This window comes from Fomitopsis serialis, assembly GCF_022376445.1.
Source record: "Fomitopsis serialis strain Sig1Antser10 chromosome Unknown B0H18scaffold_61, whole genome shotgun sequence".
In the NCBI taxonomy this organism is placed as follows: Eukaryota; Fungi; Basidiomycota; class Agaricomycetes; order Polyporales; family Fomitopsidaceae; genus Fomitopsis; species Fomitopsis serialis.
This window is the reverse complement of record NW_025955021.1, coordinates 193,785-216,457: the sequence shown is the minus strand read 5'-3', so window position 1 is coordinate 216,457 and position 22,673 is coordinate 193,785. Positions and strand designations below refer to the sequence as shown.

Sequence of the window (22,673 nt, the reverse complement as noted above, 5' to 3'; positions counted from 1 at the left end):
AAGTTACGATGTATTCTTCTCACGTGAGGAGGAGGAAGGTCCATAGACTCCATTACATAGTCATCGGCCGTGCACGCGTGGACGTGGTAGTAGCGGCCACCGAATCGGGATACCATATGGATGGAGGGTCTAGACCTGCTATGAGAAGCTTCCCATGGCTGCACAGGAGTGATTGACTAAATAAGGAAGGGATGTGAGCGCAATGTGAGCGTCATCACCGCTTCCGGGGCTCGCTTCAACCTCGACGCCGACTGGAAATCGGATACATATGATATTCTACTGACAGCGAGCGGCCGCAACGCATTCTACTTATACACCCAAGGATGCATTTGTCAAGAATTTACGGCACAGGTTCTTTGTTACACCCACGCCAGCGTCGCTCGCCGTCTCAAATCATTGACCGCAGTGGGGACAGCCGACACAGAAGCCCGGGCGCAAGCTGTTTCGAGCATCGGTCACCGAGCGGCGTCACGATCGGTTGCTCAGTCGCAACGGGCGGGGCGGGTATGGAACTGTATGGAACTGCTCCTCGGCACCCCGAGCGTCGTGCTCATATACGTTTCAGCCGGGAGTTCAACCACACGTTGTTTCAGATCGGATTTGGACCCCTCAGTGTGTGAACAACGGTGGTCGGTCGGTTTGTACGTATAAGTATGACATCGATATCGTCCCCCGACTGTTCACCGTAACATTTGTTTCTCCAAGTTCCGCGGATAGAACAAGTCACAAAGTCGGCGCAGCAATAAAGCAGTTTGAGAGAAATAAACACGTTGTCACGTTGTCATCACGATGAACCCTTAGGCTGCCTAAGCCGCCTTGGGCGCGAACGCCTCCCGCCCCGCCGGTTTCGATGCATGCACTTTCCATCAGTGCATGTATAATCACAATCTTGATATGCCGTGGGCAAGGTGCTAGTGGATCAACTTGCACCTTCTGGCCGGGCATCGGAGCGCTGGTCCCCTCCGAGGTCCTCCTTTTTTACGAACTGGACGTCTGCCAACCGCACCTTTCACTCCTCGGCCGGGCTTCTGTCACGTAGACACAGCCTGCACCTCGGTCCCCGCTGTAGCCCTTTAGGCTGCTGACAGTTCCGACTTGACTTCTGTCTTTCGCCCTCGTTTTGACCACCCTCCTTTACCACACCTCCGCAGAAATGTCGATGCACACACCTACCCTCTGGGCGCGGCTCTTCAGCCAAACCGCCCGGAGTAACTGGATGTGGAGACAATTCGTGAACTACTGTGAGTACCACTTCGTTCGATCGTATTCCTACTACTGGGAGACCCACCGGGTCTGTCGAACCCCCGGTCTCAGACAGTAGCTGGACCAACATGCGCCCATGTATACTGAGACATGCCTTTCTATTAGCCCGGTCTCATGTCATGTCCGTCCTCGAATCTGGAATTGTACGGGGTCAGCTCCTCGTTGAAGACCATGAAGGCAAGCACGTCTACGGCGAGTCTGACTGTCAGCGCCCGGTTACGATGACCATTCGCTGCGACGATGTCTGGGCGCGCATTGTATTGTCCCTCGACATGGGCTGTGAGTCTTGCATTCAGTTCGGTTTGAACTAGTGCTGAATACGGTTCTGAGTAGTGTCTGAGGCGTACATGAGCGGAGACTTCGACATCTCTAGCTTGAAGGACATGTTCGATGTATGTTCAGACCCTTCAATTGCCTAACTTCAGGCACTGACGGCGCCATTCCAGCTATGGATCGAGAACCGACACACTTTGACAGGTCTTACAACCCTATTGAACACTGTTACGTCCTACATGTCTGCCTTTGCTATCTTCGCCCTAGGCAAGCAGAAACCCTCAATGGCACTGAAGAATGTGGTTAGTACACTGCTGTCGCGCTCATATTGCCCCCATGACTCACGTCTATCTGACATGCTCTCAGCAAGAGGCATATGACACCAGCAACGAGTTCTTCCAGTGTTTCCTTAGCTCCGAGATGATGTACTCCTGCGCCATCTGGAGCGATGCCGAGGGCGGCATCCGGGGTGACCTCACCTCGCGGGGCTCGCAACCAGACGACTTGCACAATGCACAGATCCGGAAGATCCACCATATCCTCCAGAATGCGCGCGTCAAGCCAGGGTACCGCCTGCTCGAGATCGGGACGGGCTGGGGCGCCATGTCGATTGAAGCGGCGAAGCTCGGCGCCATCGTCGACAGCGTGACGCTGTCTGTGCAGCAGAAGGTGATGACGGAGAAGCGAGCGGTGGAGGCGGGCGTCGCAGACCGTGTGCGCGTGCACCTGCTGGACTACCGTCAGCTGCCGGAGGACTTCAAGGGCCAGTTCGACTCGTTCGTGAGCTGCGAGATGGTCGAGGCGGTTGGACTGCGCGACCACCACACGTACTTCAAGGTGATTGACTGGGCGCTGAAGCCTGACCGTGGCGCAGCCTGCATCACGGCTACTGCCATGCCCGAGTTCCGCTACACAACCCTGCAGTAAGTGTGATTCTGCGGTAGCGAGGAAGCGGTATCTCACAAACCCTGCAGGCCAGATGACTTCGCGCGTCACTACCACTGGCCCAACACTTTCCTTCCAAACGCGACGTACTTCCCTATGGCCGCTCAGCAAGCCGTCCCCGGGCGCCTTATCCTTCACAGCGTCGAAGACCATGCGATGCGTATGTCTCTTGGCTTCAGTTCTACGGCGCCGACTGACGAATGACCAGACTATCCTCGCACGCTCCGGGAATGGGGCTACCGCCTAGAGAAGAACTTCCAGAGTGAGATCGTCGAGAACCTGATCAAGGAGCACCCGCAGCTTGCCGACCCGAAGAGCCTCGAGGCGTTCCGTCGCAAGTGGTTTTACATGTTTGACTACGCCGCTGCGGGATACGCGAAGGCCTACACCGCTTTGAACTGCTGGACGTTCGCGCGACCGGTGAGTGGTCAGCTGTTGCACATGATTATTGGTCTGAACGAGCGCCATGTAGGAGTACCCGATTGACTGCTGCGACTGAAGTAGGTCGGCCGAATCAGCCCTGTGTTAGGCCTCCCTTATCCTGGACTTACCTTTGTTGTGACACCGAGTTGTCTCCCGTCGTTCGCTACTTTACATCCACTTCCCCACCTAGTTCACTGTCACTCGTTCATACTCACGTTATCCCTTGTATCTTAACACTACGCTTTTCTAGATTACTGTATTGTTTTTCCCAGTTGTCGTTGTGCTTGGTTTTTGAGTATTGTACCCGTTGTTCGCTGAATTGTATACCCGAACATGTACCAGTGTGATAGCGAGCGCACACTATGAGTGGTATCGTAGGTCTGGATCAGTGAATTTTCGCAGGTGCTGCTCGGTGCCGGAGGTAAAGCCTGGTAAAGCCTGGGTGAAGCGTCCGCCGAAGTCGATGGGAAGAAGGGCTGAACGCTGAGCGCGCGGTGGCGGCTGTGCCATTTCGCCTAGATGCAGATCTTGATGTCGATCGAACCCGGCCGTTGCCCGTTTTGGTAACTACCGCAGAACGCCTGCCAAACGCCCGTTGTTGGGCCTTGAAGCTAGACAACGATGCACTACTGGTACTTGATGTGAGCATCCCCATTCGGTCTTCTCTCTTATTCACTCCTGATGGACCATCGCAGCAGACTTAGGGATTGTTGCTTCTCGTTGCTTCCAAGTTGCTTCTGGTGATATTGATGTAAACGCGACGCGAGGCTTGCGATTGATCATTTCATTCGCGCCCACACGGCATCTCCTCCAAATTGTCTCCGATCTGTCCGGTCCGAGCGCAAAGTCTATAGGTATGAGCGCTGTCCCATCCGCGTCTCGGGATAGTATCGTACACATGCGTGCAAATACGGCCGCACCCCCGCCGTCGACACATTCCGGGAACGCGTGACAGGAAAGTTGAACGCGCGCCCTCAAAGGCGTGGAATACAGTAGCCTCGTCGTCCGGGGAGTCAAGTGTCCAGACGTTCACTCTCTTACGCCCCCTCCATCGAGTCTTAGTGTCCCTTCGCTCGCGCGCGACCAACTCGCGGCAGCGTCAACCTACAATCTTTCTTAACAGCATGACGCTTCGACCGCAAGGATCCCAGCTAGAGCTCATTGGTCGTGACCCTTCGCAGTCTGACATCTCTCTTGTGCATCTAGGAGACAGCCCGGGCTCACGTTCCGAGTTTACCCTCACGCCTGGCTCGCGCTCTGAATTCTCCTTTGCCTCCCCAGGCTCTCAAGCACAGTTTCCTCTCGTCAAACATGATGCCGAGTTCGCCTCCAGGCGAAAGAGCACCGGCTCACCGCAGGCCTCCCGGAAGGGGAAGGCCTTCTGGATGATACTCTTTGCTTTGGTCATCTCGTTCTTCATGGTCGTGCTTGAAGGCGCAGCTGTGGGAAATGCATCACCCACCATCGCGAGTGACCTTGATATCTCCCAATTTGCATGGATTGGAACAGCGTATGGCCTATCATCCACTGCCCTTCTGCCTTTGAGCGGTGGACTGGCCCAGGTATCCCACCTCTGCATCATATGTAGATCACTTTGCCCACATCATCCTCGACAGATCTTTGGTCGGCGGCCAGTAATGCTCGTCTCCCTCGCTATATTCGCCGTAGGTGGCGCGCTTTCTGGCGCTTCCACAGGTTCAGCAACTCTGTTTACTGGTCGCACCGTCCAAGGGTTGGGTGGCGGAGGCGTACTGACATTGAGCTCAATCATACTGTCGGATATCGTCGCGCTAAACGAGCGTGGGCTGTACAACGGCATTCTTGGTCTGTCCGTGTCGGTTTCTTACGCTCTTATTGTTCCGACTGACATGTACTGCAGGGCCTGGAGTGCGGCATCCGGTGTGGGTCCCGTAATTGGCGGATCGTTTGCACAAAATGGGCACTGGCGCTGGCTTTTCTGTAAGTGCGACACGTAAAGAGTACCAGTGACCTGTATCTCAAGCAAGTGACGCCTCAGACATGAACATACCCTTCGCGGGTCTTGCTGCTGTGCTGGTACTGTTCTTTGTTAAGCTCCCAACTCCGCCGGGAACTCTGAGGTCGAAGCTCGAGCAGATAGACTGGATGTGAGTAATGCGCACTTTCCGCCTTCCCTGCGCTCGCGTTGATTTCTTGGGCAGCGGGAATGCTCTCGTCATGGGGAGCACGACAGCTATTGTGATCGGAATGACTTGGGGCGGCGTTGATTATGCCTGGTCTTCTGCGCAAGTTTTAGTCCCACTCATCGTAGGTGGGGTTGGATTGGTACTATTCTTATTGTATGAGGCCCTGTGGGCAAGAAATCCGCTCGTGAGTGTATCGCAAACGGACACGTAGCCTTGCTGATGAAGTCCAGATTCCCTTGTCTCTTATTCTCAACCGCACTAGTATAAGCGGGTAAGCTCATGCCTCGCATCTAGCCATGTCTAGTCAATGTTGAAGAGTCCTCGCCAGGTTGATCCAGACCGGTCTCCTTTCTGTGCCTCTCACGGGGCTTATGTATTACCTCCCGGTGTACTACCAAGCCTGCATGCTTGCCTCGCCCATCCGCGCTGGCACGCTCGTCTTCGGCGTGGCATTCACCGTCGCGCCTACCACGATCGTCGCCGGAGCCATGATCACCGTCACAAAGCGCTACCGCCCGCCGATCTGGTTCGGCTGGGTTCTGCTCCTCGCCGGCCAAGGCCTCCTCACCACCCTCACCGCGACGAGCTCGAAGGCAATGTCCATCGGGTTCCAGATCCTCACCGGCATCGGCATCGGTGCCGTCTATAGCTCGACGTACTTCCCCGTCCTCGCCCCGCTGCCCGTAGAGCAGAACGCACCCGCGCTCGCCCTCTACGTCTTCCTCCGGAGCTTCGCCCAGATCTGGGGCGTCGCCATCGGCGCGACTGTTCTCCAGAACCAGCTCTCCTCCCGGCTCCCTCAGGCGTTCCTCGCGACGCTGCCTAGCGGCGCGGGCGTTGCCTACTCCGCAATCCCCGCGATCCCTGCCCTCGCGTCGCCGCTGAGGGAGGAAGTGCAGGCTGCGTTTGCTGGGAGCCTGGACGTGCTATGGCGCGTGCAGTGTGCGCTGTCTGCTGTCGGCGTGTTTGCGAGTTTGTGGATGAAGGGCCTCCCGCTTCACACGGAAACGGATAGGAAGTGGGACGTGACGGCGGCGGAGACAGAGAATGAGAAGTAGGTGTAGTGCCTTGCAGCGGGACTGCAGATGCTCGCGTTCGGGTGTATCATATTTGACGTTGCTACCTTCTTATCATCGCGGTCTTTCCTCCTCGAACTTCAGGGCGGCGTGCGCACAAAGCTGGTGTAAGGACGATATCGCATCCACAGCGATGTTATCGAAGTTCGGAGAATCGTCGTCAGCATGCTTCCTGCAAGATGTCCCTCCTATTTGGCCGAGTTATCTTCTCTTGGACAAAAGTATCTCAGCTCTGCCGGCCAATCGTAAGTAGAATAACATCATACTTGGCAGCCTTATTATGGAGGCAGGGCCTAGCGTGGTGGTGCTTGGAGAGGGGGACATCGCTGGCGGTCTCGAAGCTCCGAAGACTCTCGCAGATAATAAAAAAGAGGATGACAGTAGCAATCTCTGGATGCGAGTACACACGACAGGAGGGCGAACCGACTAACTCAGAGTGACAATGTCAACACGGCATACTTATCTGCAACGTGAGTGCAGTATATGGGATTTCTGCTTACGACATACGGACTCCTAGCTGCATCGGCAGCTAATATACCCGCTGTGGCAATATGCATTGTGCACTGGCCGGCTGCAACAACCTCGCAGTCGGCATAGAACATATAACTCGAATCGAAACGCCGGTTTCACGGCATGTTACGAGTGACGCGTGTACTGTATGGCACGCGAGACGTCCGTGCAGTAACGACTTCTGGCTGCGCACTTCAACTAATGCTCACCATATGATCCCCCGTCTGTTGACACCACCATCTTTTTGCGAACAAGCTCGTCCCATGCTGGCCATCTCCCACCCTCTCCAATGATGTGAAGCTTCTTGTCATCTGGGCGTAAATCGAGATGTCGATTGTGAGACAGACGCCACAAGGTGGGAGATTGGCGAACGGACGCCCCGCAAGCACCACATCCATACGAGCGAGGAAATCAAGCCGCCCCATGCTCATATCATCGTCCTGAGCAGAGGCAATGTCGCCCCCACTCTGAAGCAGATATCCACCCTTCGAATCCGCTCCGATTTCACGGTAGCGAGCACCTTGGGAATCCATGAATGGTTTGCACCCAAGAAGCTGTGCGAGTTAAGCGTCAAATCTTCCAACGTGACAACGCGGGAGAGATCGATACTTTGCGCTGTGGGGCGCCCTTCAATCAGCCATTCCTAGTACACGAACGAGAACGGTGCTTACCAATATTGTCGACGTCTTCAGGTCCTAATCCGTACGTATGGATGCCGAAACGCAACGATTTGAGTGAGGAGGCATTCGCACTAAGCAGAGCATGCCTTCGGCTGCAGTTGGACAACGCGTCATATCCGTCTACGCCTATTCCGAGGGTTCGCAAACGAGCCACCCTGCTGGCACGGATGTAAAAATTCAAAATCGCCGGTGCAGTATTCCACCACATATCGATACATTCGAGCCGGTGGGCATTCAGTGGCAGACGTATCGGCGTTTCTAGATGCGTCTGCTTGCATGAAACCCTATTGGTCTTCAGCCTGCGAAGCGCAGGGAGTGCGGATATCAGCTGCACTAGCTGAGAGATCGCAACGAAGTGGACGCCTCGAAGCTCCAACATAGTGATAGAAGGGAATGTGGCCAGATAGCGGATGGTGTCCAGGGGTACAGAACCGACGGGCCACTCTGCGTTTTCCAGCCGCAGAGTGTGCAGATTGGGCAGCTTGCCAGCTAACATGACAGCGAACGTCCCGAGATGTGAGATGGGATGCGGAACGTCTTTCACCGGACAGCCCGAGATAGCGACGATCCTGACAACCCGACTGAGCTGGGGTTTGTCGCGGAGCAGCTTGGACAAAGACATCACCCCTGCCCGATCCCGCAATTTTACGAACTGTCGAAGATAGGGTTGGGAATGATAATGCCAAGCTCTGCACACGAGTGCGCATGACGAGAGCGTATGTCGCCATGGGTCTTGCTCAGGAGACCATGCCACCTCGTCGAGATGCATGGCTACGTGGTTGATGATCTCTTCGCAGATGTCGAAGGGAACGCGAGGAGGACCGGTAATCATGGTGGTTCTCTTGTTAGCGAAGGGGTTCCATCTCGAAGACACCGATGAGCGAGTTGTCGTTTTGAAGTACGAGTTTCTTTCACGTAGGTTCTGTACTTGATACCGATTGATGAGGGGGTCACCAGCTGAGAAGCGAAGATAGCTTGTATCATGATGGCGGTTGACGATACTCTGACAGTGATGTTAGCAAAACCCGCAGCCGAGGAGAACAGGGAAAGACTTGCGTCTCAACGACTACGACTAGCGGTGTACAGATTAGTCCCAATCACAACCTTGCAACGGCACAGATACGACGCAGCGCACCCAGTGTTGACTTATGTATGTAGCTCCGAATGGTTCCAGCGACGTCGGCAGCACTGAAAGCTGACCGTACGAGGCGCCTGAGGCCCGTAGTCGTGTGTCCGACGAGGGGTAGCGTTCGGGCGATGATGGATGAAGCACTTTGAGCCAGAGAACTAGGAAGTTGTTAGTCTGAGGGCGCGAATCGAGCCGCCAGTGCAGCGGTGATGTGGTCAGCGCACACAATTGAGCGAGTTCAAGAAGAGATTACTTGCGCAGCACGGTGTGAGTATCGTATCCATATGTTGCGTAGTCATAGCGACATCATTCCGGGGATATCACGAGTTGAGCAGGTATTGCAGTAAGTATGCGAGACTTCCGGGTGACCTGGTACATACATAGCCTTAGTCAGTGGCATGCAATGGTACGGCGATGATCAGGACACGATGGGTTTATTAGACCCCAATGCTGCCGATACGATTGACGGTCTGTCTTCTTCCCATGGGCGCCGGGGAACTGATTGATCAGTCATGTGCCAAACTGAATTTCCCTGGGACGAAGTCTTTCATCTGCGCACACCAGGATAAGTACCCTCCTCTGACATCGAGATGATGCATCGATTTGGCGTCGATGAGCAGTACTTGAGCGTCATCGAACACAATTGCAAACTGACTTATGATCGGATCCCGGAAGCATGACGTACCTTGACCGCCACGACATACAGCTAGCAATGTAGTAGCATGGCTTGTAGGACACGCCGCTGCCAGTTGATGTATTGTTTCACTGTAATTGCACAGGTGGGGAGGTGATGCAGAGCGCTGTTAGTCTCAAATCTTAGCGATCTATGAGAAAATGTTCCTCACCAAAGTGGGCGACATGAGCGAAATTGCTGACAGATACTAGGCCATAGGGTTGACCGCTGCAGGTGTTGTCGGCCGTGAAGTACATTGCGCACCGCATTGATCGTATCACGGGGTTATCAGTCACCTATGATACACTGGACGGCGTGAGGAACGAACACCATGATGCATACTGGGCAGCGACGATCTGAAGACCGCACATAATGCATGTGGCATGCTCACGGTAATGAGACAAAGAGTGCCGCATTGATACAACATACAACACGGAGGCCAACACAAATACCTAATGCTCGATCACATGTCTGAAAGCGTCCCTGGCGTTCTTGATAAAATGTACACGTCTCTTGTGTCATTCAACTCGTCCAGCAAGATAGGCAGTGTTGGAAGATACGGCGTGGTAGTCGGTACTGGACTATTCGTGAGTACATCGAACCATGCAGACAGACATAATGTTTCACGGACCTTTATACGAGCGACTGGACACGTCGATAACAAAGCTACACTCTTGCTCTCGACTGCTTGGATTCAGGTTGAGGAATCGAACAAGCAACTTATCCTTCTCGATACCCTCAATGATACATTGCAATTTCGCCTCTGACTCCGAGAGCTCTGGAGCTGTCCGAGCCGCATGAGAGCTGAGCAAGCTCTCCTCTCTGTCCCTCTCTGCCACAGTGTCAACGCGCGAGCCGACTGATGCAGTCGCATACAACATACCTCGCTGTAGGTTCGCTGCAATCGCACGTTGCTGTTCAATCTCAGCCTCCACAGAAGAGCACTTCTCGCGGAATACGGCCAATTGTCGCTTGAATGCAGCGACCGATGTTTCCAACTCCTTCTTCTCCTCCTGTTCCCGATCAAGGACTGCGCGACAAGTCTAGCAAAGACCACCATTGACGGAGACAAGACCTGCCTTTGATGAGCTCTATCTCCTTCACTTTGCACTGATTCGTCTCTGCCTCAATCTGCTGTATCCTCTCCGAATACTTCTTTCTGTCTGAGAGGTGCGCATTCTTGCGGTTGGTGATTTCAGTGATAGCCCGTTGTGTGTAGTTTGTGACTGCACGGAGGAAATTCTGCGTGGATGTTTCGTATGATTCAAGTCGAAGGTCTATCTGTGGATTTTGCGATGCCACGACGGCGGAAAGATCGAGCTTGGGGACGCGGAGGCCCTTGGCCATCGCGGCAAGTGAGGGGGCTGGTCCAAGTTCGACTGACAGTGACGCGACAACGCGAGAAAGTGACCTACACGTGATCGTGACGATTGACCGCCCTCGTCTGTCGAATTCATCTCGGTCTCGTACGTTTTGGTATTCTCAACACACTCTGTACTAAGTACGACCGTCAATCGTGTTTAGCTTACGCTTGAACACCGTTCAGGATGACTCTGGGTTGCGGCAAACTCAGACTGACCCTGTGCTTCACTGAAGCACAAGCACAATGTATACTTAGATGCTTGCCATCCTGAAGATTACAGTCTACTTATACCCTAGTAATGAAGTACAATCTGTAGCGGTAAACCACTTGATTACGGTGTATCGTCCGTGTCCTGCATCAACTTACAATATTGTTACATAGCTCTGCACTGCATGCTTTCTCGGTGAACGCGTGGAAATAGATGTGGACCGTTTGAATTTCGAACCCGAATCGTCGCTATGCACCCTCGTTACCTGAACGAACGATCACTCAGCTGCGTGGCAGTTGTTCAACGGTCGACCAATCACTCACCAGACTCCATGGTCCATTGGTCATGTTTCCTGATATCATCCCCCGTTACCGTCGGCCGGACGTTATCCAATGATTTCAAGAAGTCCGCTATTTTGAGTGGTGGCTCTAGCAATTCGTCGCTTTCGATTTCAGACCACGACTTCTCTGTCGCTTCGGGATCGCCCGGAGAGCACGGTGTCCATTTCATGACGTCCGGGTCAGTTGGTGAAGGCACTGTCTTGAAGTGCGTGGCAGAGAGGACTTTGCGGACAGGCTGCATGAGGGCATCGCGTACGACGACGGAGATATCAGAGCCAGAGTATCTGAAGGAGATCGTGATTAGACGGCCAGAGAGCAGACCAGAGACGGAGCCACCCTTCCGTCCTCTCCGCAAGCAACCGATAATCCTTGGCCGCTAGCTCACAAGGGGTATCCCCAACATGTAGTTGGAACATCCGTCTTCTCGCTTCGACACCCGGAAGCGGGATGTAGATGCGCTTCTCAAACCTTCGTGTATAAGGTTAGGTGAGTTTGAACATCGAAGAGGCTTGAACGCACCGTCGCTTGATGGCGTTGTCGAGCTGCCACGGGATATTGGTAGCACCAAGGACCAATACACCGGTATCATCGTGTCCAACGCCGTTCATCTGCACGAGAAACTCCGTCTTGATACGCCGTGAACCTTCGGACTCTTGCTCATTTCGCGAGCCCGCCAGTGAGTCGACCTCGTCTATGAAGATGATCGCAGGCTTGTTCTCTCGTGCCATCTCGAACAGCTGTCGGACCAGTCTAGAGGGATGCTCAGTCCATACTTCAGTGTGCGACTTCGAGCTCGGAGGCCGACTGACCGTTCAGAGTCGCCCTGCCATTTACTGACAAGATCGCTGGAGCTGACACTGAAGAACGTGCCCTTCGCCTCCGTCGCCACAGCCTTCGCCAAGTACGACTTCCCAGTACCCGGCGGCCCGTACAGCAGGATACCCCGCCATGGTGTCCGCTTCCCCGTGAACAGATGCGGAAACTTGATCGGCAGGATGACCGCCTCCTTCAGCGACTCCTTCGCAGCCTCCAGCCCAGCGACGTCGTCCCACTTGACGTTCGGCTTCTCCGTGATGATAGCACCCGCGAGGCCCGCGCGCAGCTTCTTCACCTCCGGGTCGACGTCGTCGTCCTCATCCTTCCTAGAGCGAACGCAGCGTCACGACGGGACCGTCATCCCGAGCACAGGCAGCCACTCACTTCTTCCCCCCGCTCCCCGTGCCTCCGCTCCCGCCATTCACGCCTATCGCCTTCTTCGCCCGCTTCTCTGGCTGCGACTGTGCGAGGTGCTCCTTGAGGACCTCCGCGCGCGCGAGGTACTCGGTGACCTTCGACCGGATGAGCTGCTTCGACTTTTCGTTCTTCTCCCCTGGTGAACCATCAGTCCAATCAAACGCGCACGCGGACAGGGCCGTACATTTCAGCGCGAGCATGAAGTAGTCCAGCGCATTCTGGTATTGCTTGTAGGCCTCCGCGTAGTTCTGTCTGGTATCGTCCTCGATCGCGCGCTGCACGATCTCAATAGCCCGCTGTAGAATCCACGCAATCAGACAACACGCTATTCGGCTTGTTCGCACTGCGACTCACGTCTAAATTCTGGGACATCGTTTTCGAACACGCAGTGTAGCCAGTGGCGGTAAATGAGGTCGTTGTAACCAGACATCACTGTTGTTCACTATTAGGATCAAAGGGCGCAGCATAACAAGCGCAAACAACGTTGAAGTACTATCATTGCACGGAATCAGCGGAAACTATGGCTAGATTACAGTAATACATGGCTGAGGATAAGTTAGACAGTGCTATCGGCTACAGTCCACTGCCAGCATTGCTGGTCAGCATGATAGTGCAGCGAGACAGGTACGTGAATCGCATATGGCATTGCTAAAGGAGAGAGAGCACACCCACGCGTCTCCTGAACGTCGAGGAGCCGCCAACTAAGGGGAATAGTACATCTACACCGGTCGTCAAGGAGAAGGAAAGCGCAGTGCAGTGGAGACGAAGACCGTACCGCCCATCCGAAAACGCAGATGATCAAGAACAGCGAGAGTAATGGTCCCAGGAGAACAGAGAAGTACGAACAGGAGACCGAAATCATCGAACCCTCCGAAACTCCTCCGTCTCGCGCGGCTATGAGACAATTTGTACCTGTGCCTGTGCCATTGCCTGGGCATTCACATGGACGTGAGACGGCTTCGGCGACAGGTGGCACACGTCGATGCTCTGCACCCAGGAGTGACCGACGAGCTCATCGATGAGGGCACGCATCTTGGGATTTGGCTCAAGCATCCTGCGGATCACAGGCCTGCATGCGCGCGGGGACAGGTTGTTGATCGTCGGAGGACACGACGATTGTGTCTGGCAAGCGGAGGCGTACGCCGCAAACAGATGATCCGTAGACTGGGCGACCGTCCAGGGCAATTCTTGGAAGTGAAGACAATAATAGACGACACCGCATGCCCAGATGTCGACGAGGCGAGCGTCATAGGCTAGCCCATCACACAATTAGGTGCGACGCGAAGGCTAAAGTTAAGCTCGTTTGCTTACGTTTGCCCAAAAACTGCTCTGGCGCGATGTACGGCTCACTTCCGCACAGCCCAGTGGACATGTGCACTGTCGTCTCCCAGGGTAAGCGGTAGACGGTAGATGCACCGTAGTCACCGATCTGTGAGTGCGAAAACTCAAGTGATCAGTCGACGTGCTTGTGCTGCTGCCTGCCATTCTACGTACCTTCAAGTGGCCCTTGGTGTCGAAGAACAAGTTCTCCGGCTTGATATCCGATGAGCGACACCTTGATTATGAAGATATTGGACACCGGTCAAGATTTGCTTGAAGCAGCACTCGACCTCGCTGGGTGACATTCCACCTCGCTTGATAGCTGCGTAGAGGTCTCCACCAGGACAAAACTCCATCACCTCGCACCAGTGCTGGGCCTCGTCCTGGACGAGGTCAACGGTCTCGACGATGTTGACGTGATGGAGAGTGGAGGATATGCAAAACTCGGCCGTAAGCTTCTTGACGTACTCCTTTTCGGTCTCGTTTTTTCTGCGTTTTCGGAACTCCTGCAGAAGTGTGAGGGCGGCACTTCGACATACACGCATACAACGCACCTTGACAGCATATAGCTTCTCCTCGCTGCGATCCCATTTGTGGGCAAGACGAACGACAGACGTCGCACCTTTGCCGATGGCCACCTTTTCGCAGACTCCGTACTTCTTCAACAAGCTGATCGTACTCTCCCCAGTCGTCGACTTGCGGTCATGGTCCGAGTCCGACTTCTTGCTGCTCGCTGTCGAGCGGGCAGAGGACTTTCGCACGAGCTTCGGCCCACCCAAGAGCCTGTTCAGGTCTTTAGGGTGAACTTCTGCCCGCCGTCAGACTGCTGCGAGTGGACGGAGGGCGGCCTAGACGGAGGCTTTGATGACGGAGCCGACTTCGACGAGGGCCGCGTTGTACGCGCAGAGTCTGGCTCTGGGTCCTCGCGGAATGGATCTCAGGAGCGCCCGCTGACGAGGCGGGTGATATCCGCAAAGCAGTTGACGGCAGCTGCTCTTTGGTCGGCGAGTGCTCCTTCTGCGAGGGCGTCTTCGTGAGAGGCTGTAATGGGCCCAGCTTACCGCCGGAAACACCGGAGGACATGCTGGGCGCTCTGCTGGGCGGCTGCGTCGAAGGCAGACTCCAGCTCTCACTCTCAGAAGCCGAGAGCGAGTCGCTACTGGATGGCGTCATCGAGCCCGTTGTCGAGGACGAGTCGCGCTTGATGGGGGGAGAGGAGAGGGCGAGCTTCTCGGACTTGTACAAATCCTCGATGTCCTGCCTGGTGCGACCGGGTGCTTTGTGATAGAGGTGCGAGTCCGGAGGTGGGAGCGGGACGTGGTGGCCATTGGTGCCGTTGGGGATGCCACCAGTGGTCAGTGGCACCGCCTTCTTGGGGGACGTACGCTGCTGCTTCGTGCCGTTGAGTCGTGGGGAGGCGGGGGAGGGGGAGATTCGCGTGGTTGCAGACGGGCGGAGGCGCGTATACCGCCATGCGGCGGTTTGTCTGAGCCGTCGGGGCCTTCGCCCTCGGCCTGGGCGGTCTCGGTTGCGTCGACCATGGTCATGAAAGGGTGCTGTGGATGTGACAGGGTCGTGAGGGGGGCAATGTTGGGGATGCGATGGGGGAAGTGCGAGTGATGGGTGCTGGAGCAGCAGGGTGGTGGGCTGGGAGCGGTTTATTGGGTATTCATGGCTAGCGGACACGTTGAAGGCAGGGTTGGTGCTGACTGCGGTGTAGCGAGGAGGCGCGAGCGGGAAGACCCCCTCGCTGGTGCCGCTGGGAGACGGCTGGAAGAGAGACGGAGGGATGCTGGGAGCGGACGGCGACGGTCTGAGCAGAGCTGAGCAGGATTTCAACCGGAGCAAGACGCCACTTTTATTCGCTTAGGTAAGCCGGCGCCGGCCACTCGCCCGGTCGCCAGCTTCATCTTCTGCCCGCTCCCGTTGCACGTTCATCTCCTCGCCCCATCTGGCGCCCGCGCTGGCAGAAAACAGACGAACAGTGTATTTCGGTAGATGAACTTCTCGCGACACCGACACGAGGCAGGGCAGGCCCTGGCCGAGCTGCTCTCTGATAGAAGCACTTCCTCCTCCTCTACGTCTCGTGCACACGGATTCAGCGAAGCTCACCCGCGGCCGCTCCTGTCACTGCGCTCTGCGATAAGCCCGTTCATCCTGCCTCCGACCCTGCATTTGCCACAACGAGACCACACTCTATCGCCTACGCCCGGAGGTTGATGTCATCGCAGGTTACGCGAGATATCCAGGCGACAAGCGCGTCGCGGGCACGCAGGGAGTTGAAATCCATGGCAATGCCGTCAGCGGCCTTGACGTGCTCGAGAACGACCGCGCTGCAGCGAAACAAAAGAAGGGACATCAGCCCCATCTGCCACAAGTCGGCCGCGCCGGAGCAGCAGCCTATGACAAAATAGCGCGTCGGACAATGTCGGACGGATTGTTCGCCTGCAGGCCTGGTGGGCGACTGTGTCTCCAGTCCGCCTGAGAATTCGTTGCGGTGGCGGTGCAGGACCGGAGGCGAGCACGATCAGAGCCTGAACGACACAGGGTGAACTGTGTGCAGGAGAGTTCACATGTAGAGAATGCACGCGACAAGTGATGTTGGAAAGACTTGGTCATTGCATTAGGCCAGGGGATCAGACTAGGCATCGTCTCGACACTTCGGCATGATATGCAGAGCGTTCTAGCAGGGGAGCAGAGCACACATGATTGAGAAGGGCAACAGAGCGATGGGCATTGGGCAGCACATCCGCAAAGAGGCAAGTGCGCAAGAGAACGAGGCGCGCAGCCCCGAGCCGGGGAACCGGGTCCGTGCTAGCACCACGATTAGAGTTTCGGCATGCGCCGGGAGGCTGAGCTCACGTAAGCAGGCCTGGCGGACAGACCACTGCTGAGCAAGCCGTCGCTCTCATCGCCCCTCCTCAAGACCAAGGTCAGTGCTGCCGCCCTTCGCCGCTGCCTCGCGCGTCGAGCTCACCGCCGTCCCCGCCCCAGCCATGGTGAACCTCCGATCTCAAAAGCGCCTCGCCGCCTCCGTCGCGGGATGCGGCAAGCGCAAAATTTGGCTCGACCCCGGCGAGCAGGCAGAGATCGGGAACGCCAACTCCCGCACCCACGTCAAGAAGCTCATTAAGGACGGCCGCATCATCATCAAGCCCACCACCGTCCACTCGCGCGCACGCACCCGCGACCTCCTCGCCGCCAAGCGCAAGGGCCGTCACACCGGCCCCGGTAAGAGGAAGGGTACCGCTGAGGCCCGGATGCCCAGCAAGGTTCAGTGGATGAGGAGACAGCGGGTCCTCCGCCGGCTGCTGCGGAAGTACAGAGAGGCGGGCAAGATCGACAAGCATCTGTGCGTCCCTACTCGATCTCGTGCAGAGCTGATTGACTGAAGATCCATACCCTCTCCAGTTACCACTCTCTCTACCAGAAGTCGAAGGGTAACGTCTTCAAGAACAAGCGTGTCCTCATGGAGTACATCCACAAGGCGAAGGCTGAGAAGACCCGTACGAAGGTCCTCACGGACCAGATGGAGGCTCGCCGTGTCAAGAACAAGGTCCGTACATCTTATGTGTGACCTGCATTTGCTCATTCCACTCACGATCACTTCAGGCGGCCCGCGAGCGTCGCTCACAGCGTGTGGCGGAGAAGAGGCAGGCGATTCTCGCCGTGGAGCACGAGGCACCCGTTCAGGAGTAAACATGACCACTTTGCAACCCATATCACCGTCTACGCCCGTCACGTCGTCGTTTGTATCCTATGCCATGCAGCTCTCTATTGATACGCCAGGTCCATGCTCAACTGTTATCTTTTGTTGCCATGATCCGATGAATCGCCATTGTGGAATGGAGAGCGGAGCCGCAAGCTCCGGGCTGGTATGTATTGTAATATGCTCAGGATCCGAGCCCGGTGTTTCATAGTCCTATATTGTGTCCTGAGGTTGAGAAGACGGATCTAACAGTGTCTGTGAGACACTCTTGTCTATCATGCCACCCAGGCCTACGGTGCGTCGATATGAACTTCGATGTCGATTGACAGCCCAGGACAAAGTTAAGCTCAAATGATAGGCCGCCCAGACTCAGAATTCAACTGAGGTACGGTATAGTAGTACATTGAATACAACCATTGCCAAGCGTGACAATCATGCCTTCCACAGGGTATTGACATACAGCGGTGCCTATAGAAGCACATGAGCTAAGCTCATGCACATCCTCTTCACGTTCCTCTGTTTGGCCACTGTCTCTACCATCTCTCTCGATACTGCGATCATTTCATCCGAAACCTCCGGGTTGTCCATCTTCTGTCGCCGAATCAACAACCCGCACTCATTAAGCGCGAACGCGGCGTCTTCCACACGTAGATTGGTCGCGCGAGCGAGGTCCGCCAAAGTACACCGAATGACGACATGCGCCGTCGCACTTCCGTCCGGGTTCGGCGTCGTCTCGACCGTCCGGAGGGACGTGAACATGGGATCTGCACCCGAGCCAGACGTCAGCGTCGCATGCCGCACGCGCGCGCAGCGGAACCACGCACCGGAGTCGTCGTATGGCTCCACAAGACGGCTGCTCGCCGCGAGGTCCTCCCCGTCCCAGCCCTTCGTGCTCTTCCTGCGTTTCATCTTCGGCGCCGCCCTGTCCTCCGGCTCGGCCGATGGCGACATGAGGTGTGCGTCTGCGAGGTCCGGCACCCCGCCCACGGTGATCATCTTCGACGCGTCTGGCGGAAGGACCGAGAGCAGGCGGCTGCAGGGCAGTTCGTGTCGGATGCGGTCAGCTGCTGGCTACAATGCATACATGTGATGCTTGCACTCACCGGAAGAACCTGATCAGGGTGGACACCCAGTAGGTCAGGTAGCTCCGGAGACCAAGATCAGATAGGGGCCGCTCTGGTGTGCCGACGCGTCCGGAGCGGCGTGACAGCTCGTAGCCTGCGCTCGTCGATGGCGCAAGACGGAAGAATCAAGCAAAGACATGAGTTGGCCGGCTAATAGACCTGTGGGGCACACGCACTGAACTCAATCATCAGCATTCCGTAGCCCTTCTTCTGATAAGGCGGAAGCACGACGATGCATGCTAAGTTGTAATCATCGTAGGAGATTTTCTCCTGTGAGTGTCCGTAGTCAAGACAGCTGGCTTCGCGGGGCGGCCATTAAAGAGCCTTTTACCTTTGAAAAGAACCCGAGGATATGGTCCCTCTGGGAGTCGGCGTCCGTCAATATATAGAAGAGGACTAGACGGAGATGACCGTCACCCTTTACGTCCGCCAAGGAGACGAAAATGCTCACAGTTGTCGCAGTCGAAGAAGAGCGTCTTGATATCGATGAACAGCTTGCCGAAGAGCGAAAGATTCTGGCAGTACAGCTAGGATAGCACGATCAGCGTGTAAACCATACATGAACCAGGACCGGCTCAGACGTACTTTCTCCGTCGCACCATCAACCTCCCATATTATGTGTGCACCGCGTTGGTAGACTTTGCGACCTGGTGGCGACTTCCTCGAGCACTTTCTCTAAGGAGCCTGGCTTTCGTCAGCGCTGTCTCGACAGAGGACCTCATAGGACGCACGACGTGTGATTCATACGAAGGTCCCTCAGGCATGTACTTGAAGCACCTGTCGCAAACCCATAGCATCGCTTTCTCTGGTCCCGCGTGGCTCCGGCCGAGCCCTCCCGCCAATAGATCGGACGTCCTGCCATGCGAACGGATGCTAGAGCGACTGACGCCTGGGATTCGAGGGGTCGAAGATGATCCATGTGAGTGGGGAGTGGCGACCTGGTCGTCCGCCTCAGACTCGGTCAAAGGGTAAGGCGAGAAGTACCTTGCATCTAGACTGAGCTCCGCAGCAAACAGGTCTGCCAATCGAATACACTCACCACGTCTTGATCTCCCATCGCCCAAAGACGACCTTGTCAAAGTTCCTTTTCGCGGTGATCTGCTTGTGGTGCTGGATGTCGTACTCCTCTTCCGTGATAGCCTGGGCTTCAGGGCCCACCGAACCTGCGAGAGCATCCGAGTGGTCGGGCGAGGCCCTGTCATTGGGACTGGCAGACTCCTCCCCACTAACGGACCCCCTCTTTCTCTTGCGAGCATTGCCGTTGCTCGTCATGGTGGCCTCGTGGGATCCTGAAGGTCGCACGGCGCTTTGTGGAAGCCATTCATCAAGTCTCTTGTCTGCATTTAGGTAATGCACGTAAACTTCGTCTGCCCGGCGCTCGAGGATGCGGGCGTGTTCTGTCACTCCGTCAGCGAACACGGAGCGTGAGGCGAAGATAGGACATACGTTCGAGTCCATCTTTAATCACAATGTAGACTTCTGTATCCACCCCCTGCTCGTCGATTGGATAGAACTTTGTGGGCATGAGTTCTCGCTCTTCTGATCTCCGTGCAGGCCGGACGACAATTCAACTCCGGCGTTGGGTAATTGGACAGATGGAGGATGGATGTGGGGGCCAGATGTTCTCAACGCCAAACGCTGGCTAAAGATATGGTAGAAGTACAGTGACGTTGGTGGCGGGGAAAGTGTGAGGAAGCAGACGTTGACAGGACGGGTGATTGCGTTCCGCCAACTTGAGGTGCACTTAGGCAGGGGCCGCTGTGGCCATATCACCCTCACACGCCCAACAACAATACACCGTCTCGACTCCCCTACGACAACAACATAAATTAAATGAATCATAAAGTAGGGTCCAGCTACAACCAATGACATTGTATACACAAAGCGAACAGGATTGAGGGACAAGACAGGGGCCAAATGAACGAAGAGATCGCTATTACGCAAGGTCGATTCAGAAGAACGAACTCTGTAGAGTCAGTGCGACAGCTCGAGGTCGCTGATAGGAGTGTTCTTGACGCCAACGCGTCGCTGTCGATGATGATCGAAAGCGGACTTGAGAGAGCCAGGGCCGAGCCACAGGGGGAGGGAGTACCCAAGCCTAGGGGTTGTGCAAGTCGCGAAGAGAGGGAGACACGAGTCGCAAGGTGCTGTCCGGGCTGAGCGTCGAGAGTTCCGCAGGGAAAGCAGGCAGTTGTTCACGAGTCGAGTCCAGAGCAGTCTCTCCTATGCCCAAGCCTACGGTGGTCCTAACGAGTGCCAAGTACGCTCTCGGGTCCGCCCCACCAGCGTGCGAGACATCGCTCGTCGACGAGCCTAGATTCCACCTAGGTCCATGCACTTCCTCCATGATGGCATCCATTGGGTCTTCGCTTTGGGTGTCCTCGTTCATGGCAGAGACCCCACCCTCCGGCCGCTCGTAGCGCTCGCTGCTCTTCCTCCCGGTCTTCTTGCGTCCGTGCCGAGGTGAGAGGCCGGGAAAGCATTCTCTGGAGAAGATGGCCTGGCAAGATCTCGGAGTGACGGTGGGGAAGGAGAGGCGCGAGTAGACCGGATCTGACCGACGCGTGTAGCCGATGCCATGACCGATTTGCTCGACACCAGGAGGCAAGTCAAGGATGGGGGGCTGTATAGACACGGAAGATGGGGTGGTTTCCGGCCGACTCTTCTTGCGCAACTTGTTACGCATGGTACCAGGCGTGGACGTAAAAGGAGATGTGAACGTAGACGCTGACTTGCGCGGCTGGTACGGAGACGGAGACGTGCCCAAGGGGTTCATGCGGCCAGAAGCAGGGATGTTGTCCAGCGTGTCCAGGTCGAAGTTGAGGCTAGAGAATTGCGGATGGTCCCGTACTTTCTTGCAGACGAGGAAGCAGGACGACAAACCCCGAACTCTGAGGGCATCATGACACCATGAGCGAGATCGTCCGAGCTGCCAGAGTTATAGCCGTGCAGATTATCGGGACAAGTTTCTGTGTAGGCCAGAGCAGAACTACTTGCTTGAGCATCGTGGACAGCGGCAGTGTAGCCAGAGTTTGAACCAGATCGAGGGTAGTCACCAGTCCCAAATTCCCAGGCGAACGAGAAGTCATCCACATCCATGAGATCCTGTGGAGACGACAGCAAAGTTCCTGTTCCGTGAATCCCGTTAGTGTCTTCTGAGGTACGCTTTGTGGTTGAGGTGTACGCGAAGTTCTCAGAGCTGTTCGCAACGCCGTTATAACACGCTGAAGCTGCTTAACGATGTTAGTCAGCGCCGGAGCACGCTTGAGAAATCAAGACCTAGAGGAGTATTCATCGGATCAAGTTCCCAATCTCTGTGAACCATAACAGATCAATCTGAGGACACAAACGTTACGTTGGTTGGATGAACTCACGTGTCGGAGAAAAATGGATGTGCTTTCACGCCTTCGCCGCACAAGCGCAATGCCGGATTGCGTTCGAGACACTAGCACGAGAGGCAATCTCGTCAGTGAGATAGTCGATCACCTGTCAATACACACCGTACCTTGCGAAGCAGGTCACCGAGGGCGCTGTCTTCCCCCTCAACCAGCCACATGGGGAAGTTGCCATGCAGAATCTTATTGATGACAACAGAAATATGCGCCGCTGCTAGGTCGTTCATATCCAGAAATGGATGCTAGTGAGCAAGTCAGACTAGGCCCCCCTGTGCTGGTCGAACGCTAACTTACCTTAGCCGTGAGCATGTAATACAGGACCAGTCCGAAGCCCCACCAATCCGAAGCAACATGAGGAGACCAGTCAAGCAAGAGTTCCGGTGCTTGATACGGTTCCACCTCTCCCTTCCGCTGGCGATGTGGTTTCTTCCGAACGGAGCGAGTCAGGCTGTCCATGCCAATTTGAGCGTACCCGAAGTCGGCGATAACAACACAGCCATTCTCGATGAGGAGGACGCTAGGATTGATGTTGCAATGGACGATACCGACTGCATGTAGGGCCATCAAGCCTTGCACCTGGGAAATGATGAACTCTGATACGAATCAGTGAAGGGCAAATGGGATGCCCACCAGCTGCGAAGCATATATGGTCGCATCTGATAGAGCCAGAACTCCATGACACTCCACAAACGTTTGCAGATCCGAAGCCACGTAGTTCTGACGAGATGAGAAGTCAATCAGCATGAGAGCGAACGACAGGCAGGCTTACCATGATCATATACAACGCTTTCTCATCCTGGAAGCTCCAGTACAATTGCATCGCGAATGGGACCGCACGTTCAG

The 22,673-nt window shown here is 55.6% G+C and overlaps 10 protein-coding genes across 10 annotated transcripts; 3 read left to right on the top strand and 7 right to left on the bottom strand.

The window, feature by feature from the left end:
- The first annotated feature begins 1,106 nt into the window (after positions 1 to 1,106).
- Positions 1,107 to 3,195, top strand: B0H18DRAFT_1021848 (CFS1-like protein). The gene is made up of 9 exons (XM_048029549.1): positions 1,107 to 1,241; positions 1,369 to 1,542; positions 1,572 to 1,573; positions 1,599 to 1,655; positions 1,710 to 1,838; positions 1,903 to 2,459; positions 2,511 to 2,641; positions 2,690 to 2,901; positions 2,954 to 3,195. The coding sequence occupies exons 1-9, from the start codon at positions 1,154 to 1,156 to the stop codon at positions 2,978 to 2,980; spliced, it is 1,377 nt and encodes a 458-aa protein (XP_047890759.1). The 5' UTR covers positions 1,107 to 1,153; the 3' UTR covers positions 2,981 to 3,195.
- Positions 3,196 to 4,289: 1,094 nt separating this feature from the next.
- B0H18DRAFT_1086187 (MFS general substrate transporter) lies at positions 4,290 to 6,127 on the top strand (the record flags this gene model as incomplete). The annotated part of the gene is made up of 7 exons (XM_048032004.1): positions 4,290 to 4,466; positions 4,521 to 4,738; positions 4,784 to 4,863; positions 4,922 to 5,030; positions 5,085 to 5,253; positions 5,300 to 5,340; positions 5,398 to 6,127. The coding sequence occupies 7 exons, from the start codon at positions 4,290 to 4,292 to the stop codon at positions 6,125 to 6,127; spliced, it is 1,524 nt and encodes a 507-aa protein (XP_047890758.1).
- Positions 6,128 to 7,015: 888 nt separating this feature from the next.
- On the bottom strand, positions 7,016 to 8,264 carry B0H18DRAFT_567536 (uncharacterized protein). Its single transcript, XM_048038630.1, has 2 exons — positions 7,327 to 8,264; positions 7,016 to 7,270 (listed from the first exon to the last, which is right to left on the bottom strand). The coding sequence occupies exons 1-2, from the start codon at positions 8,165 to 8,167 to the stop codon at positions 7,083 to 7,085; spliced, it is 1,029 nt and encodes a 342-aa protein (XP_047890757.1). The 5' UTR covers positions 8,168 to 8,264; the 3' UTR covers positions 7,016 to 7,082.
- A 1,189-nt stretch (positions 8,265 to 9,453) lies between these two features.
- On the bottom strand, positions 9,454 to 10,511 carry B0H18DRAFT_1021830 (uncharacterized protein). The gene is made up of 5 exons (XM_048029548.1): positions 10,217 to 10,511; positions 10,021 to 10,167; positions 9,769 to 9,969; positions 9,644 to 9,713; positions 9,454 to 9,620 (listed from the first exon to the last, which is right to left on the bottom strand). The coding sequence occupies exons 1-5, from the start codon at positions 10,482 to 10,484 to the stop codon at positions 9,590 to 9,592; spliced, it is 717 nt and encodes a 238-aa protein (XP_047890756.1). The 5' UTR covers positions 10,485 to 10,511; the 3' UTR covers positions 9,454 to 9,589.
- Positions 10,512 to 10,606: 95 nt separating this feature from the next.
- On the bottom strand, positions 10,607 to 12,710 carry B0H18DRAFT_1021825 (AAA-domain-containing protein). Its single transcript, XM_048029547.1, has 8 exons — positions 12,637 to 12,710; positions 12,467 to 12,578; positions 12,250 to 12,418; positions 11,859 to 12,191; positions 11,569 to 11,799; positions 11,386 to 11,517; positions 11,032 to 11,333; positions 10,607 to 10,973 (listed from the first exon to the last, which is right to left on the bottom strand). The coding sequence occupies exons 1-8, from the start codon at positions 12,652 to 12,654 to the stop codon at positions 10,957 to 10,959; spliced, it is 1,314 nt and encodes a 437-aa protein (XP_047890755.1). The 5' UTR covers positions 12,655 to 12,710; the 3' UTR covers positions 10,607 to 10,956.
- A 50-nt stretch (positions 12,711 to 12,760) lies between these two features.
- B0H18DRAFT_1021821 (kinase-like domain-containing protein) lies at positions 12,761 to 15,087 on the bottom strand (the record flags this gene model as incomplete). The annotated part of the gene is made up of 7 exons (XM_048029546.1): positions 12,761 to 13,535; positions 13,594 to 13,711; positions 13,777 to 13,815; positions 13,836 to 14,108; positions 14,157 to 14,385; positions 14,409 to 14,479; positions 14,503 to 15,087. Coding segments are annotated over 7 exons (1,674 nt in total), but the record flags the coding sequence as incomplete, so codon positions are not given.
- A 1,406-nt stretch (positions 15,088 to 16,493) lies between these two features.
- On the top strand, positions 16,494 to 17,490 carry B0H18DRAFT_567376 (60S ribosomal protein L19). Its single transcript, XM_048038629.1, has 4 exons — positions 16,494 to 16,534; positions 16,597 to 16,954; positions 17,014 to 17,158; positions 17,215 to 17,490. The coding sequence occupies exons 2-4, from the start codon at positions 16,599 to 16,601 to the stop codon at positions 17,299 to 17,301; spliced, it is 588 nt and encodes a 195-aa protein (XP_047890753.1). The 5' UTR covers positions 16,494 to 16,534; positions 16,597 to 16,598; the 3' UTR covers positions 17,302 to 17,490.
- B0H18DRAFT_1021758 (acyl-CoA N-acyltransferase) lies at positions 17,461 to 20,160 on the bottom strand. The gene is made up of 12 exons (XM_048029545.1): positions 19,882 to 20,160; positions 19,475 to 19,832; positions 19,167 to 19,419; positions 19,021 to 19,110; positions 18,887 to 18,962; positions 18,767 to 18,831; positions 18,612 to 18,705; positions 18,415 to 18,529; positions 18,136 to 18,344; positions 17,757 to 18,075; positions 17,671 to 17,694; positions 17,461 to 17,607 (listed from the first exon to the last, which is right to left on the bottom strand). The coding sequence occupies exons 1-10, from the start codon at positions 19,958 to 19,960 to the stop codon at positions 17,780 to 17,782; spliced, it is 1,635 nt and encodes a 544-aa protein (XP_047890752.1). The 5' UTR covers positions 19,961 to 20,160; the 3' UTR covers positions 17,461 to 17,607; positions 17,671 to 17,694; positions 17,757 to 17,779.
- An 85-nt stretch (positions 20,161 to 20,245) lies between these two features.
- Positions 20,246 to 21,492, bottom strand: B0H18DRAFT_567364 (uncharacterized protein). The gene has a single exon (XM_048038628.1). The coding sequence runs from the start codon at positions 21,209 to 21,211 to the stop codon at positions 20,534 to 20,536; it is 678 nt and encodes a 225-aa protein (XP_047890751.1). The 5' UTR covers positions 21,212 to 21,492; the 3' UTR covers positions 20,246 to 20,533.
- On the bottom strand, positions 21,493 to 22,527 carry B0H18DRAFT_567363 (kinase-like domain-containing protein). The gene is made up of 5 exons (XM_048038627.1): positions 22,461 to 22,527; positions 22,125 to 22,406; positions 21,941 to 22,044; positions 21,810 to 21,880; positions 21,493 to 21,749 (listed from the first exon to the last, which is right to left on the bottom strand). Exons 2-4 carry the CDS (start codon positions 22,392 to 22,394, stop codon positions 21,835 to 21,837), a joined length of 420 nt encoding a protein of 139 aa, XP_047890750.1. The 5' UTR covers positions 22,395 to 22,406; positions 22,461 to 22,527; the 3' UTR covers positions 21,493 to 21,749; positions 21,810 to 21,834.
- Between the last annotated feature and the right edge of the window lie 146 nt (positions 22,528 to 22,673).

What these genes read in the sequence shown, in the direction of transcription:
- B0H18DRAFT_1021848 (XM_048029549.1), top strand. Translation starts at nt 1,154, where the DNA reads ATGTCGATGCACACACCTACCCTCTGGGCGCGGCTCTTCAGCCAAACC. An exon ending in CAATGGCACTGAAGAATGTG is followed by an intron (nt 1,839 to 1,902) that starts GTTAGTACACTG and finishes ACATGCTCTCAG; the next exon opens with CAAGAGGCATATGACACCAG. An exon ending in GCTGGACGTTCGCGCGACCG is followed by an intron (nt 2,902 to 2,953) that starts GTGAGTGGTCAG and finishes AGCGCCATGTAG; the next exon opens with GAGTACCCGATTGACTGCTG.
- B0H18DRAFT_567536 (XM_048038630.1), bottom strand. Translation starts at nt 8,167, where the DNA reads ATGATTACCGGTCCTCCTCGCGTTCCCTTCGACATCTGCGAAGAGATC. An exon ending in TGAAGACGTCGACAATATTG is followed by an intron (nt 7,271 to 7,326) that starts GTAAGCACCGTT and finishes GGCGCCCCACAG; the next exon opens with CGCAAAGTATCGATCTCTCC.
- B0H18DRAFT_1021830 (XM_048029548.1), bottom strand. Translation starts at nt 10,484, where the DNA reads ATGGCCAAGGGCCTCCGCGTCCCCAAGCTCGATCTTTCCGCCGTCGTG. An exon ending in GGAGATAGAGCTCATCAAAG is followed by an intron (nt 10,168 to 10,216) that starts GCAGGTCTTGTC and finishes CTTGTCGCGCAG; the next exon opens with TCCTTGATCGGGAACAGGAG. An exon ending in GTCCAGTCGCTCGTATAAAG is followed by an intron (nt 9,714 to 9,768) that starts GTCCGTGAAACA and finishes CGAATAGTCCAG; the next exon opens with TACCGACTACCACGCCGTAT.
- B0H18DRAFT_1021825 (XM_048029547.1), bottom strand. An exon ending in CTTCATGCTCGCGCTGAAAT is followed by an intron (nt 12,419 to 12,466) that starts GTACGGCCCTGT and finishes ATGGTTCACCAG; the next exon opens with GGGAGAAGAACGAAAAGTCG. An exon ending in GACAACGCCATCAAGCGACG is followed by an intron (nt 11,518 to 11,568) that starts GTGCGTTCAAGC and finishes TTATACACGAAG; the next exon opens with GTTTGAGAAGCGCATCTACA.
- B0H18DRAFT_567376 (XM_048038629.1), top strand. Translation starts at nt 16,599, where the DNA reads ATGGTGAACCTCCGATCTCAAAAGCGCCTCGCCGCCTCCGTCGCGGGA. An exon ending in GGCAAGATCGACAAGCATCT is followed by an intron (nt 16,955 to 17,013) that starts GTGCGTCCCTAC and finishes TACCCTCTCCAG; the next exon opens with TTACCACTCTCTCTACCAGA. An exon ending in CTCGCCGTGTCAAGAACAAG is followed by an intron (nt 17,159 to 17,214) that starts GTCCGTACATCT and finishes CGATCACTTCAG; the next exon opens with GCGGCCCGCGAGCGTCGCTC.
- B0H18DRAFT_1021758 (XM_048029545.1), bottom strand. Translation starts at nt 19,960, where the DNA reads ATGCCCACAAAGTTCTATCCAATCGACGAGCAGGGGGTGGATACAGAA. An exon ending in TCCTCGGGTTCTTTTCAAAG is followed by an intron (nt 18,706 to 18,766) that starts GTAAAAGGCTCT and finishes GGACACTCACAG; the next exon opens with GAGAAAATCTCCTACGATGA. An exon ending in ACCCTGATCAGGTTCTTCCG is followed by an intron (nt 18,345 to 18,414) that starts GTGAGTGCAAGC and finishes ACTGCCCTGCAG; the next exon opens with CCGCCTGCTCTCGGTCCTTC.
- B0H18DRAFT_567364 (XM_048038628.1), bottom strand. Translation starts at nt 21,211, where the DNA reads ATGAACCCCTTGGGCACGTCTCCGTCTCCGTACCAGCCGCGCAAGTCA.
- B0H18DRAFT_567363 (XM_048038627.1), bottom strand. Translation starts at nt 22,394, where the DNA reads ATGGCCCTACATGCAGTCGGTATCGTCCATTGCAACATCAATCCTAGC. An exon ending in ATTACATGCTCACGGCTAAG is followed by an intron (nt 22,045 to 22,124) that starts GTAAGTTAGCGT and finishes TGAACGACCTAG; the next exon opens with CAGCGGCGCATATTTCTGTT. An exon ending in TCGGTGACCTGCTTCGCAAG is followed by an intron (nt 21,881 to 21,940) that starts GTACGGTGTGTA and finishes CTCTCGTGCTAG; the next exon opens with TGTCTCGAACGCAATCCGGC.